The sequence below is a fragment of the Gavia stellata genome, chromosome 18, assembly GCF_030936135.1.
Source record: "Gavia stellata isolate bGavSte3 chromosome 18, bGavSte3.hap2, whole genome shotgun sequence".
In the NCBI taxonomy this organism is placed as follows: Eukaryota; Metazoa; Chordata; class Aves; order Gaviiformes; family Gaviidae; genus Gavia; species Gavia stellata.
The window spans coordinates 20,304,514-20,318,493 of record NC_082611.1 but is presented as its reverse complement, the minus strand read 5'-3'; the positions used below and the strand labels follow the sequence as shown (position 1 = coordinate 20,318,493).

Here is a 13,980-nt window from a genome sequence, read left to right as displayed (position 1 = left end):
TAAATGTCTCTTCCACCAGCTCATAGCCAGCCATTTCCTAACACTGCGTTTGGTCTACATAACCGAGCTCCCTAGACCTGTCATCTGCCACACACTATCCCATACAGCCCAAGGGCGGTCAGGTTGCCTTCCTTTATTTGTTCTTTCAAGCTAACAGAATTCGTCTAGTGAGATGCTGTGCTGGAGACACCACTGCAGTGTAAAACTTTGCTGCAGCTTGCAGAGTTTTATCAAAGGTTGTATCATGCTTAAGACACCGTAAGCAACTGCCAGACCCACATGTCCTGCCTGTTTCCAGCTACGGCTGCAATACAGCAGCTCAGAAGCTCTCATTCCTTTTTGTTACTGTTTACCAGCTATATTATCACGCAACAGTGTTTTGCACAAGATGTTGAGTTCCTTTACCTCTGAGTGCTCATGCGGTAGCGGGCCTCCCGGTTCCCGATGTTACGAACCAGCAGTGTTTTCTGGGTGCTGTATTTGACTGGACAGACACCGAAGTTCAGCTGGTCAGGGAAGTCCAGGATGGCTCGGGCACCTATAGCTCGGATCGGCACAACGAACTTTTCCCTTTCCGTGATGCAGGTGACCCGGTGGAAGTAATCCTGCAGGGAAAGAAGCAATCTCAGCACAGTGCGTTTAGTACCATCCCCACGGCAGAAGGAAAGCTGCTGTTTTCTAGGACTCTAACAGAGGCATTCAATAATGTAATAGTCCTTTTTGCCTTAATGACCTTTCAGTCCAGGAGCACGACTTGAACAGGGCTGCTAACTCGCAAAGAAGGAACAACCCCCTTGAGTCACCTGCTTTCCCAGCAAGCGGACAGAACCAGACAAAATCATCTGACACTTGGATTCTGAGGCACCAAAATAGAGTCATGTCATGTACGGGATTACAGCAGTAACAAGAACCTGCCTTGATCGCCACTGCAGACTATTAAAGGCACCACTAAGAACCCACTTGTGCCACAGGGCCAGCTCCAATCCCAGCAATGCAGTGACCTCCTTGAAGCTTGGCAGGGGATGCTCAGGTACATTTTCAGAAGGACTTCGCCACATGCACAATCAAGAGTCAGTCTGGTGAAATACTTAACAAGCTGGACACAATACTTTTTTTCTGTCAGCTGAGTGTAGGGTACAGGTGTATTTCCCACCCCTTCCCATAGCATTATGGAGACAAAGCTGGGGACACACACCCTTAAAAGGTTATCTGATCCATCTCCCCACCCCAGAACTGGCTCAGCTCTGTACCCACACTACTCAAGAGATGTTTGACAAGTACTTGAAAGCACTAACAACTCCACCCCTGCCCTCAGCAGCCTGTTCCAGCTCTGCCCTAGGCTTAAAGAGAGCTCTTCCTGTGTCTAATCTCAGTTTCCCTTTACATCTCCTCCTAGCCTCAGGGGAGGCAGCAAACAGCTTTGCTTCCTCTCCGCTGCATGACTGATGTCTTCATCGCCTCCCTTTTGTACAGTCTCCAGAATAAGCCACTTGCTGCCTTGCTAGCACGCCTCCCTGAGGCAGGTCAGACATCCCGACCAGAGCAAACTCAGCTCTGCTATTCCCAGTCATTGGCTTGCTCAGAAAAGAGCCAGACAGACCCCCCTAAGCTGTCTGGCATTTAGCAGTAGGGAGGTGAATCAAATCACCAAAATCATGCTGCTGGAGGGTTGAGCAGATCGATCTCCAGATCTACAGTGTGGCATAGCTGGGCTGGAAGTATCACCTTGCCCCCTGCTGAAATCAGTGGTAAAACTGTTTCGTAGGACCAGGAGCCATTACCTCCAGCAGCTCTTAGTGACCAGTTGATAAAAGCTCTGCCTCTGATCACTCACTTGCTCTCCTGATCTTTTTTCCCCTCAGTGCTTCTATCTCGTTTGGTATTTTTATAATTGTTGAAGCAGCAAGCAGACAATTTAAGAATTGCACGCAGCAGCAAACCCCCTCAACCAGACCGGATTCGCATTCCTCTGCACTTGGGATTTCCTGCTCCCATACCCATCCTCTGCAAGCCTGCAAGGGACCTACAGCAGCCAGACGAGGCACAGACACAGAGCTACAGCTTTAGCACAACAGCTAACACCCAGCGCCTACCAACCGCCTGCTCGGCTGGGGTTTAAGGTTGCAGTAACAGACGCTGTCACATCCAAGGTGGAAAAAGAATAAAGAAGGACCTTTTATTCTGGGTATCTGAAATATTCACACTGGATATTGCAGAAGGGCTTTTCCTTCGCATATTTGGAAGGTAAAATACCAGGAAAGGAACTGCAGGAAACGACCTACAGACTGGAAGATCACATTTCAGGAATGCATTTCATCTTCAGCAAGTCCTTCTGAATTAGCAATTTTGTACTCAACCTTACAGCCTAAGCCCTCTAAAATAAAAGCTATGGGCAGCCCATGTGAATTTAAAGCACCTATTAGCTGGGTACTTCACATCCTGGACTGTTTAGATCCTCAGAAACTGCATTAGCAAATAAAGAATCCTATTTACTTTTTTTTGTTGTTATTTTGGCCACACTCCTCTAACAAAGGCATTGTAAATCCAATTGAAATCTGCATGCCTTATTAAGTCTGGGCATGCCATATTGACTTATCTCTCCCTTCCAGATGCCAGGTAGACAGAGGAGGACGCAAGGAGTTCAGATCAGCAGGGGGATAAAGAAAAAAGAAAACTTCAACAACTGGAGCCATTTGAGGGAAGTAAAAGGAAATAATTTTCAAGTCATTGTCATCGCTAAGGAGCAGATCAGCAGCAATGTAAATAAGAGCCCAAGGAATCAACCCCCCCCAAAAGCAAGCACAGGCAGCCTTCCCAGCTCTGCTGCCGGTGAGGGGCACTGGGACTGCCTGCACAGCAATGCATGGGGAAAGGGACTTCTCCAGGTGTGCGAAGACAAGGCTAAAGCAACAAGGATTTGGCCTCGCAGAGAGAACCGCGACCTTTGAGAGAGAAAGCTGCCTCTTGCCATTCACATACACGCATGTTGTGTGCTGAGCCCCTTCTCCAGGGACACCCTGGGACGGTGCATCCTGTACAAAGCTTGACTCAAAGCACTTCAGCACGTGCTGACCCTTCAACCGCGCTCTAGGACCCCAAAGTGGGACCTCGCAGCAAAGTTGAATGCAGCGTCAGGCCAAACGGGGGGGGAAAAAGCAAGGAAAGAGGGGTGTTAGGCAGAAGCTGGCTGCTCACGCTGCTGTGAATCCATGGTGGCTTTACAGAACCATTTCCCAGAGCCTGCCTCTTCGCTAAGGGGTTTTCAAGGTGCTGTGCACCTCCTGACCGTGCTACTGATGCATTTCTAGCTGAGCTACAGCACTTGGGTACTTCGCTGACTCACCCTCCACCAAGGACGAGACAAATCATTCCATTTGTACAAAATTCTGATTTGGCTGTATAAACCCCTACGTGCTCCTCACCGAGCAGCACGCACCCCTCTCCCGATGCCCTGCACAACCCCTGCACTGGGCACAAAACCCAGTTCAGCAGAAACCCACCGGGCTGTTGCCGAAGCTGTGCGGAGGACCTCTCGCTGGCAGAGCTCCCTACTCCAGATGCTCGCCAGTTCAAGGGCAAGACAAGGGACAAAGTATTGGACATCAGTGCTCTTGGGGGGTTATCTCACCCTACTTCTACTTGTGGTGATGTTCACCTGTTGCTCTGCTGCCTCTCAAAACTTGAAGAGCAGCACTTTGCCACCCTTCACGGGCACCCACTTACCTCTTCCACCCCAAAGATGAACACTAATTTATACTAATAAATCACATTTTAAAGGCACCAGTGTACTTTGCAAAGCCTACCTCAGTGACATTAAGCTCTCATGTCACTTGGGTAGCATGGAGAACTGCCCGAGGCCAACATAATTTTTACCCTAAATATTAATGATGTTAAATAATTTCTCAGTCCCTCCAAAGGAACAGATTCTTTCACAACCATGGGGAGCCAGGCACCACAGGGCATTTCCTCTTTAGTTTTCTATATCCGTACTGTTTGAGGACAGGACAAAGTGTTAAACTGAATCTAAGCTGCAAATGGAAGATGAGAAAACAGCTATGCCCAAAGAGATCTTGCACCTCTGGCCTGCTGCAGAAACGCCAGCTGGCTCAGAGTTATCCCCTAACCTTGCCTCTCCAACAAAGTCATGCGAAAAACAGTGCTAAGGGGTGGCAGGGTGCTGGCGGAAGGAGTCAGCCTGCCTGTCTTTGTTTGCCTGCAATGCTTCCTCCCTTCCCTGCCATGGACTAAATCCTCTGTATTAACAAGCCTCCAGGTAACAGCACTGACCCTTCGCATCACAGCACTGAGAATCAGACTTGCCAGGGCCACGGCACTGGTGTTCAAACCTCCAAGCAAAAGTATGTGTGGCACGGAATAGGCGCCAGGTGACACAGCAACCACAATAACACGCATGAAGACACAGCCACACCGGTATTACTGCCCACAGGCTCTGGGGTAAGGGGTCTGCCTGCAGACTGTACCTCCCCCTTTAGTCCTATACGTGCTCTGCCAGGCAGATGTCTCACTGTCATCTGCAGCACATCAACCTCCCGCTGAGTTAAGGACATCTAGAGCTCAGTGGCTCTGCACCAGGCTGGCTCCCTGCCATGGGCACAGCACTCCCTCTCCCCTCGACTCGCAGCTGGATCGCAGGCGGGCAAGTATCCTCAGAAACAGCACGGCTGCAAGGCTTGGAAACACAGGGGATGAAAAAGCATCATCTTTGCTCCAGTCCAGAGCCAGGCAGGGAAGTGGCTGCCAAATGAGACAGAGAAAAGCTCTCTGGATCTACTCATGCCTCCAGGATTTTCCATAAGAATTACACCCCTGCCATTGAGATGGCTAAACATCTTATCAACACCCCTCCCTGACACTTTCCTACTGTTCCACGTGCACCTTCCCTCACGAACGCTCAAGAAAGCACAGGGAGGAAAAGCACAGCCTGCGAGTCCCTGCTGCAGCACCTAGCAGCACCCTGCAATGCCAAGATGTGACCAGCTGCAGCCTGGAGCAGACCTCACAGCAGGGGGTGGACTAGAACTGGCATGCAAAAAAAGCGATTACTTTAGACACAACGCTCAGCTGTGTCACTACTGTGTCCAACGTGATATACATTAAGGTGACTGCAGTTTTCAAAGGTGGTGGTCCTCACTCTGATCAGGCTTACTTCGGGTCCCCCAAATAACAGGTCACTTTTAAACAGACCTTTGTATTTATATAATTAGTGGAGCAAACCCATAATTATGCAGCAACGCACAGATACTACAAACCGACACCTTGAGAGGCTGCCTCACCACAGACAGTAGACTCTCTTATCCCTGAAGCCAATAGACATTATGTTAAATGTGCCAGCGCTGAAGGATAAAAACTGTCTGAAACACGTAAGAGCCTCCAGCCTGTGAGAGCATAATCTTCACCATGGGGAAAGAGTTTCCCCCAGTTCTAGATCCAGTGCAACCCCACCAAAACCAGGACAGTTCCACAAAACCCACACCAGATGCCCTGGTCTGAATCCGGCCCTGCAGGTGCAGCTTCCCCTGAAGGCACCAACCTCTTGGCACCTCCACTCTCACCTTGTTCTCCTCAGGGGTGAAAAGGATGCGGAAAGTGGAACGCATGCCAGGTGCTACCTTACGGTACACAACGTTGGGGCCGATCAACTTGAAATAAGGTGACCTCTCCAGGACGACCTTCACCAGCCGAGGAACCTGCAGGAAAGACATGAAACTATGACTTTGCCAGTTGTGGAAACACGAGGAGAAGAGACCTAGCCATGCCCCGGTGACGTCCTGCCTCAACCACCTTTCCAAGGCACTTTTAGCTCTTGAGGTACATACACATAATACACAAGGGTGGACCTGAATCCCTTCTGCCAGGGGAAAATAGCTCCAGGCCAGAGGCAGTAGGGCAATGCCCTGCTGTGAAGGAAGTGCCAAGCAGATAAGACACCAGCAGCATGGCGATACGATACCAGAATTAAGTCATCCACATAGTCCACAAACCCAGAGAACCTGCTTGCTTCTGCCTGCGCACATCCATGCCATCGCACCTCTAAAGGGGGAATGTATCATCTGAAGGCAAAACAGGACGTGTTATACTGGGGCAAGGAAGAAATTCACTTCTAACATACCGGGTTTGAGCGGGGCAGTCAAGCTGCGATGCTACAGAGTCATGCAGGCAGACCAACAAGAGAAGGAGACCACAGGCATTGTGGCCTTACTGGGAATAAAAGCAAGCTGAGGAGCAAAAGGAGGAACACAGGAAAACAAAGGGACAACCCCACAAACAAGGAGATGGCTAAGAGAATTTAAAGGGGGCTGTAGAGAAGCAAGGAAGAAGCATCATACTCTACAAGGAAAGGCTGATGCAGAAGATCAGAGCAGTCAACTTACCACAATAATGGCAAGCCAGACGACCCCCCAGGCTGTGCCTATCAATTATGGGCTTCAAAGGCATTTTCTGCCCTGAGATACATGACCAGCACTGACTCACAGCGTGGTTTCATTACTAAAAGCCAATCTCAGCTCTCCGGAGGCTCTTGCTGCCTGCTGATTGTAGCCAGGCAGCTGCCAGTGCAGGCAAGGCAGATCTCTGGGCATTCCTCCCCACACCCGGGAGTCCCTGCAGGCACCCTGCTGCAAGTTGCTGCCCTCTGGGATGCCACAAACACAGAGACTGCACACAGGCATTTTCTAGCACGCGGATATCAACCCTTGAGCAGCAAACCTCATGTCAGAAAGTCTAAAACAGGTGATTTTGACTGACAGGCAGCTTCACTGAGAAACAATGAACCCACATGAGGCTTGGCAAAAGTGGAGATTCATTCTGCACCACCCACCCGAGCCTCATAACCCACGGCCCAGGCAGTCCTGAACTCTCCAAACACCCTTTGCTCCCAGCAATCCCCTGGGGCAGCGAGCTCCCAGAGCCAATTTCACACTGCAGACAGACATTTTGGTCACCAAGTCCCTTGGGAGATGAGTTAAGACCTTCAGCAAAAGCCACCCAGAAGACGTGAGGAGCAGCCTGAAGACAGAAAAGCACTTGTACAAAACACAGGTACAAACAGGAAGTATGGAGCAAAGCGCTTCTGTATTGGAATGATTACAGAGCCTCTCTTTGGAATACACTTTGCTGTCAGCTGGATTTTCATGGAGCAGACAGCACCAGGCTACCATGCAGTATAAGTCAGTATGATTCAGAGGACTCTGCGAAACTGGTGAGAAAACTGAGACAGAGCACATGTTGCTTTTCTCTAGGACATTATCAAAAGCCAACGAAAGTAAAATATAATAACCTCTCTTAGGACTATCATCTCTAACTTTGTGTACTTAAATATGCCAAGGATTTTCCTTAGAGCCAATCTTACTTTCACACCAGTACTATCCAATGGTTGAGGTCTTACTAGCTTCAAAACTAATTCATTTTGGAAAAAAATCAACAGTTCACACATTGCCTCCTCTTTACAGGGCATACAAATCCCAAGGTGCAGCTGTACAAGTTTAGGATTTTTTACTGGGAATGGCAGAAATGTTGATGCAGATCTTCTTTTCCACTTGAGGAAGCAGGAATACAGCAAATTAACTGTTTGCCTGTTGGCTGGTACTTGGCAAAGACAAACATTTTGAAGTGCCACATGGATAATGGAGCAGCTGAAGCCAAAAGACTTAGTGGGAATGAAGCAGAGCAATAGGGAAAGAGAAACTGAGGCACACTTTAATCAGGAAAGGACACCTACAGCAAAGAGTGCCCAGAATCACTGTGGACCACACAAGTGGTATCCCTGGGGCACGGGCATCCACGCTGCATCTTTCCAATATCCCCGAGCTGAACGCCAGACCAGGAATGGCACAGCACTCTCCAGGAATAACTGAGGGACCACGCCTGCATCCTCCCTTGCCAAAGGGGCTTCTTTTCAACCGTGTCCCTGTCAAAACCTGTCATCTCCAAATATACTTTGACTTCTCTTGCTGTTCCTCCACCTGCCATATGCCCCGACAGTGCTTTTTTGTCCACCTCTTTGTTTCCCCCAACAGGGAGATTTGGAGAGGGGGTTAATTCACCCGCTCTCGTGCGCACTTCCATCTTCCCATCCTGCCGCCCTCCTCTCAGGGATACGTCTCACTCTTCAGTACACAAGACTGTCTTTAATCACACCTTTCTTTTTCTGACCCTTCTCTGCTTCCAGCACACTTACTGCTAGGTGTCAAGAGAAACCCTTGCCTGTACAATGTTCTCTCCCAGAGCACTTTCTAACTCAGCTCCTTTCCTCACTCCTCTCTTTTCCCACCAGCTTGCTCTTGGCACATGCCTCACTCCAGCAAATATCTCCCCTGATGAAATTCAAAAGGTCTCAATTCTCCTCTTTACAGTGGAACAAAATTGCTGACGTTTTTCAACTTTTCCCTTCTCAACTTCCTTGGGAAATCTCAAAACAATCACAGTTTTTTCAAGTAAAGGTGGAGACCTTCAAGAGCATGTTACTGTGGATGGGCTGTGGTTCTCCAAAGGGAAAGCAGAGACCCACGTTGCCTTAGAAAAACCTGGGCAGAACTGAATTAAACTTACCAGGAGCCTAAAGTGGCCCCTAAGGGCCTCCCACTGCTCCTGCTAAATCAGTCCACTTCCACTGCTGTTTCAAAACACCCTTTCTGGAGTGCTAACACCACTAATTGTAACTTATTCCAACATAAAGCGGAGAAGACTCAACCCCTGTGCTCTGACAGTGAGCTGCAGAGGCAGCTAAACAGGTTGTGAGAGGCAGAGATGCCCTGCCAGAAACCAAGGTTAACCAAGGAGCCACCAGGACATGATACGCACTCGAGGTAAAGCATGAGGGCAGATACGAACTGTACAGCCCCTGACATTCCCCTCAGTCCGGGGATTTCGAGAGGAAGGATGCTGACTAGAAAAGCTCCTTTGGGCTAGATACCACCAATGCATGGCCAAAATCAGGGGGAGAATCTCCAGCATGGGAAGATTTCCACCAGCTTGCAAAATAAAGGTGGTGAGACATTTGATTCTGACGTGCTGCGCTGCAGCAGATAACTTGCTATGCTGTATACCGCGTGAATTACACTGCTCTCCTCTTCCAGCACAGCATTAAACCTCCACGTCCCAGCACTTACCTTGTCGGTGTTCCTCAGAATCAGAGGCGCTTCATAGACCTCGCAGGGGACATAGCTCTGAAACACCACCTCTGATGGAAAAGGCTGAAACAAGCTCTGGTCCAGGTCAACTGAGGAGAACTGGAGATGCAAGAGAGAGCAGTGAGAGGTTCAGCTGCTGGGAAAAAGATTCATGAATGAGATTCCTACATTGATCTCCCGGGAAGTACAGTCTCTTGGTGACTATGTCTGCCCAGCTCACACTAGGGAAACAGGAGCTCACCCACCTGTGTTCTGAGCTCAGCAAAAGTTTCTGGGCCACGCTGAACAGGCTCAAGCTACGAAGCTCTTTTGGGAGGTGTTTCTCCAGGTTTCCTTCTCCAAAATGCAAGGCAGCACTTACCTCCAGCAGAGCCCTATGCTAACGGGGTCACACAGCTCCAGAGCACTTACTGAAAGAGCCATGAGCGCTCACAGAGAAAGCGAAACCCAAGAATTTACGTGAGACTCCGTGGGAAACCATTTCGGGATGATCTTTACTCTGAGACAGAGAGACCAAGTCCCACACATCCCCAGATATCATTTTTTGATATAGAGCCTAGAAATCAGTAAGAAGAGAACAGTACCAGAGGAGGTAAGGCCAACAAGAAAGTAACAGTAGTTAGGAAAAAGACATGTGAGGTGAACGTTGGATGGTGATAAGGTTCAGCTCTTTTCTCAGCATTACTGGGCAACTTGAGTAAGACTGGACTTGAGATCTCCTTTTGCCATGAGCTTTAAAAGGGATGCTTTATTGTATTCTATTATTATTCTTAATTAACACCACTGCAGAAGCATGGCTGAAAACATACACAAACAGCAAATGCTTACAGAGCAGAGGCATTACTTGGAGGAAATTCCTCCCTGCTTTGTCTCCCCTCTTCCAGCTGCACTGCTCCCCCTCGAAAGACATGGGCAGGTCTCCATGTGTGGCTGCGGCACACTGCCAGTTATTTGTGCACTCGTCTGACGCATTCCCAAACTCCCGTGCTGTCTAGGGCAATCCTTAACCAATTCGTTACAGGTCTCTGGCTGGCAATTTTCCACTCAACAGCCTACCTCAGCAATCTACCCATTTGGACTGCGTGTTGTACTGAGCAATCCTGTAAGAAAAGCAGCTTTAAAGTAAACGTTGATCCAGATAAAGCACCTCCACGTCGCCTCTGCCCAGCGTGATTCCCCTGTATATCTGGCAGCCTGCAATTTCTAACACCCTGCAAGGGTCCCACACATTGTTCCAACCCAAAGCACTAATGCAATTGGTTTTCTTAAATCTTGAATAATTACTGTAGGCCCTCAGCTTTCAAAGGCCAATGCTGCTACCGTTGAGGGAGTCCTATGACCCCAAGCATTTGACAGCAACTGTACCGAAGCAAGATGCGACTATTTCAGCAGGAGGATGGAAAATGGCAAGCTCCTGCCCTGGTGTCCTGCCCCAGCCTTCCCCCAGTATCGGGCTTTAGCACTTGTAGCTAAATTCCAGCAAAACCCACCAAGTTCAGCAGAGGTTATTCGTATTGGCTACTAAGCATATCAGGACTTCAATGTCTCACCGGGGAAAAATGTTTTACTTTTCCCCCAGCAGAAGGAACTCCACCACCACCAGCACTTCACAGAATCACTAAGGTTGGAAAAGACCTCTAAGATCATCAAGTCCAACCACCACCCCAACACCACCATGCAAACTAAACCGTGTCCCGCAGTGCCACGTCCACACGTTCCTTGAACATCTCCAGGGATGGTGACTCCACCACCTCCCTGGGCAGCCTCTTCCAATGCTTCACTGCTCTCTCCGGAAAGACATTTTTCCTAACCACCAACCTAAACCTCCCCTGGCGCAACTTGAGGACGTTTCTTCTTGTCCTATCGCTAGTCACTCGGAAGTTGGAAAGGACAACAGGACCTAGTCACCGAGGTATTCAGAGAAGCTGGAGTCAGGCCTGTCACAAGCACGCACCCTCTTCAAATGTCACCAACAGCAAGGAAAAGGGCAGGAAAAGGCTACCTTTTGATGGGAGGTTTCACTCATGTCTAGAAGCTGGATAATCCGGGGCCGCCTCATCTCCCGAGTGCTGGACAGCCTCTGCTCCGTGGTGAGAGACATCTCCTTCAGGAAGGCCGAGGGAGTCAGCTGAAATGCAAAACACCAGCAAGAGTTACACAGATGCCTTTCTTCAGAAAGGCTTTTCTTCTTCAACTGCCACTGATGAATAATTTGTGATCACAGCCACTAGGATAGTCCTGGAAGTCCCCTAAGTTACCTGCTGAAATATTTAACGTCAGTAAATTAATGATACAGAGCCGAACACACACGCTCTAACCAAGTGGCTCTGCCCCGCCGTTAGCTTCTCCTTCATGATTTGATGTGACATGTTTGGGGATTTCTGCTCTTCGGGCATTTGTTTTCTTTTTAGTTTTGCTGCACTGAGCCAGTGACCTTTGAAGACAGTGGGGAGGAGTTATCAGAAATCCCCAAACTCTATCCTTGCACAATGCTCACAACCAACACGTGTGTGATGTCACAGTGACTTCACAGTGGGTGAGTCAGAGGAAAGCAGAAAAGCAGCGCTGTGCCAAGGCTGACGTGGAGAGGAATGGGTCCAAGTTTTAGTTATTTCTTCTTAATTAGCACTTGTTTTCTCTCGGTTCTGGCCTCTCAGACCCCTCCGCAGACATACACGGAGATATCTCCTTGACAGAGCCTGAGCACTAGGTCATCTCCAGTCAAGTGAGCTCCAGTCAACAAAGGGGACGTCTGTGGATGGGAAGGAGGAATCGCCCTGACTCCACTGCTGTTTGCAGGGCTGGATCTGTGCTCCACACGGGATATGAGATACAATTACTGTTTTGCAACCTGTTCTGTCTGGGACCAGCCACGTCTTCAGGCAGAGCTCAAGCAGCCCACCACATGCCCGGCTGCCTGGAGGGCAGGTACGGTCAGAGCAGCACTGGCAAGTATGCCTACGTGACAGAAGATATTACTGCCCACACAAAGAGGATGGAACGAAGCACACACTCATGCTTCAGCTATTCCAGTGCAATGCCCAGGACATTCATTTAACTTGGCATCCAGGCAAGACTCTGGACCTTCCCCGAAGCAGCATGCACCCCATCCCCCACTGCACCATGACAGCCACCTCCGGCAGAAGCCGGGCAGCAAAGCGATGGGGAGGTGGGGTCCAGCTTCACAGTGCTGCTAGACAACAGGAAGGGAAGGCGAAGGAGGGACACAGGGGGAGTTTCCAGCCTTAACACAGGGCCTGCCCAGCCACAGCAGGTACTTACAGTTACAGACTCCTCTGTCTCTCTGACTAGCTTTGGAAAACGAGGTGCTACCACTTTGCTCTGGAATCCACCAGCCATTTTGGAGGACCCCATGGACAGATGCATCTTGCCAGTGGCCATCTCTCAGCTCACCTGCAAGGAGCAACAATGGAACTTTGAAACTCTAGAATCCCATTCATGGTAGAACCAGAGGACACACCCACGTCTCCAGGCTGCAGCATCCTTCCGAAGTGGAGAACTTAAGGCCTCCCCACCCTGTTCCGTGATTAGGCCATATTTAAGTGGCACAGTCAACATTCATAGCAGTAAAACCCCAGAACAAACATTCCCTGAGCCAAAACAGCCTTTTGCTGTGGGTGCTGTCCCACGAGCCACAAACACACACCAGGGCCTGCTGGCATTTCTCACCTTCCCCCGCTTCCATTACTTTTGGAATCCCATTTACTGGAATTATTAACCCAATCTCTAGTAGTAGCCAAACTGTCCTTTATTCCTTTTTACAAGTTTTCCGGTGGGAACAGAAGGAAGGGAAATGTCACTTAGCTGCTTCATTTTGCCAGGGCAGCTGACCTGATGTGACCGTGTGCCTGACTCTACTAAGTGCTCAGAGTACTATGAACAACCTTAAACCCAGGGATCGCTGCTGCCCCCAGCGTTAATAAAATCAGACTACTTGCCGACTTTGCAAACCCGATGTCCACCCTTTGTGCAAGGAGCCTGGTGATGCTTCCAACTAATGGAGCGTAGAGTTCAATACTCTCATTAAGAACTATAGTTTCTCAAGGCTAATTTGGTTGGTTTAAGTTACAAAAATTAACCAGCAAACATGACTCCTTCCAGGCATGAAATTACCACAGTGCCCAAGAACGTTTCTCCATGGTGAATGAGGGCCCTCATTTTCACTTATTAACACCCAAACTTAAGGCTCCCTACAGGCATTAGAGGCTGTAACAGCAGAAATAAAAACATGAAACCGTTAAAGGAACATGAGCAATTAGCTCAAATATAAATGCAAATATGTGACAGCCGGGCCACTGAAGACTTTATCCTAATGGCAGTTCTTCTCCAGCATCCTTATCCTACAAGTAGCATGGGTTAACAGGTCCATGGGCTATTCTTCTTCCAACCACCAGCCTGCCGACCACCTCTCTCCGTCTACATCACACAAAGTGGGGGTGCAAGAAAGGGCAAGAAGAGACGAGAACCCCAGAAAGTGGTCTCGAACACTAACAAAGAGAAACACGTACAGTATTTGCTAAGCACTACTTTGGACTAGAAATAATTTCCCCTCCCTTTCTGGCTAACTGGACCAAGGAACAGATAGATTTCCCTGCTTCTTATTTTCTGGCACTTGAAAGGCCAGTGCTCTCAAACCCAGCTCTACTCTGACTTTTTTTTTTTCATTCTGACATTATCTGACAAAAATCACAGCTCACATTCCCTCCTGCTTCCTTCTGTTCCACATCACCTTTTTTGTGTGGATGATGTCTTGCTGTATACAGCAAGTCATCATCTATACAAAGATGACCATTCCCTCCCCCTCAAGGTT

General features: G+C 49.0%; 1 protein-coding gene across 1 annotated transcript in view; it reads right to left on the bottom strand.

Annotated features, from left to right (window-relative positions):
• LOC132318654 (hydrocephalus-inducing protein homolog) overlaps positions 1-12,551 on the bottom strand; it is a 147,464-nt gene extending 134,913 nt beyond the window's left edge. The window contains exons 1-5 of the mRNA XM_059826627.1: positions 12,432-12,551; positions 11,152-11,277; positions 9,129-9,248; positions 5,574-5,708; positions 406-605 (exon numbers count right to left, since the gene is read on the bottom strand). Coding sequence (XP_059682610.1) covers positions 406-605; positions 5,574-5,708; positions 9,129-9,248; positions 11,152-11,277; positions 12,432-12,551 — 701 coding nt within the window. The remainder of the gene's footprint in view (positions 1-405; positions 606-5,573; positions 5,709-9,128; positions 9,249-11,151; positions 11,278-12,431) is intronic.
• Between the last annotated feature and the right edge of the window lie 1,429 nt (positions 12,552-13,980).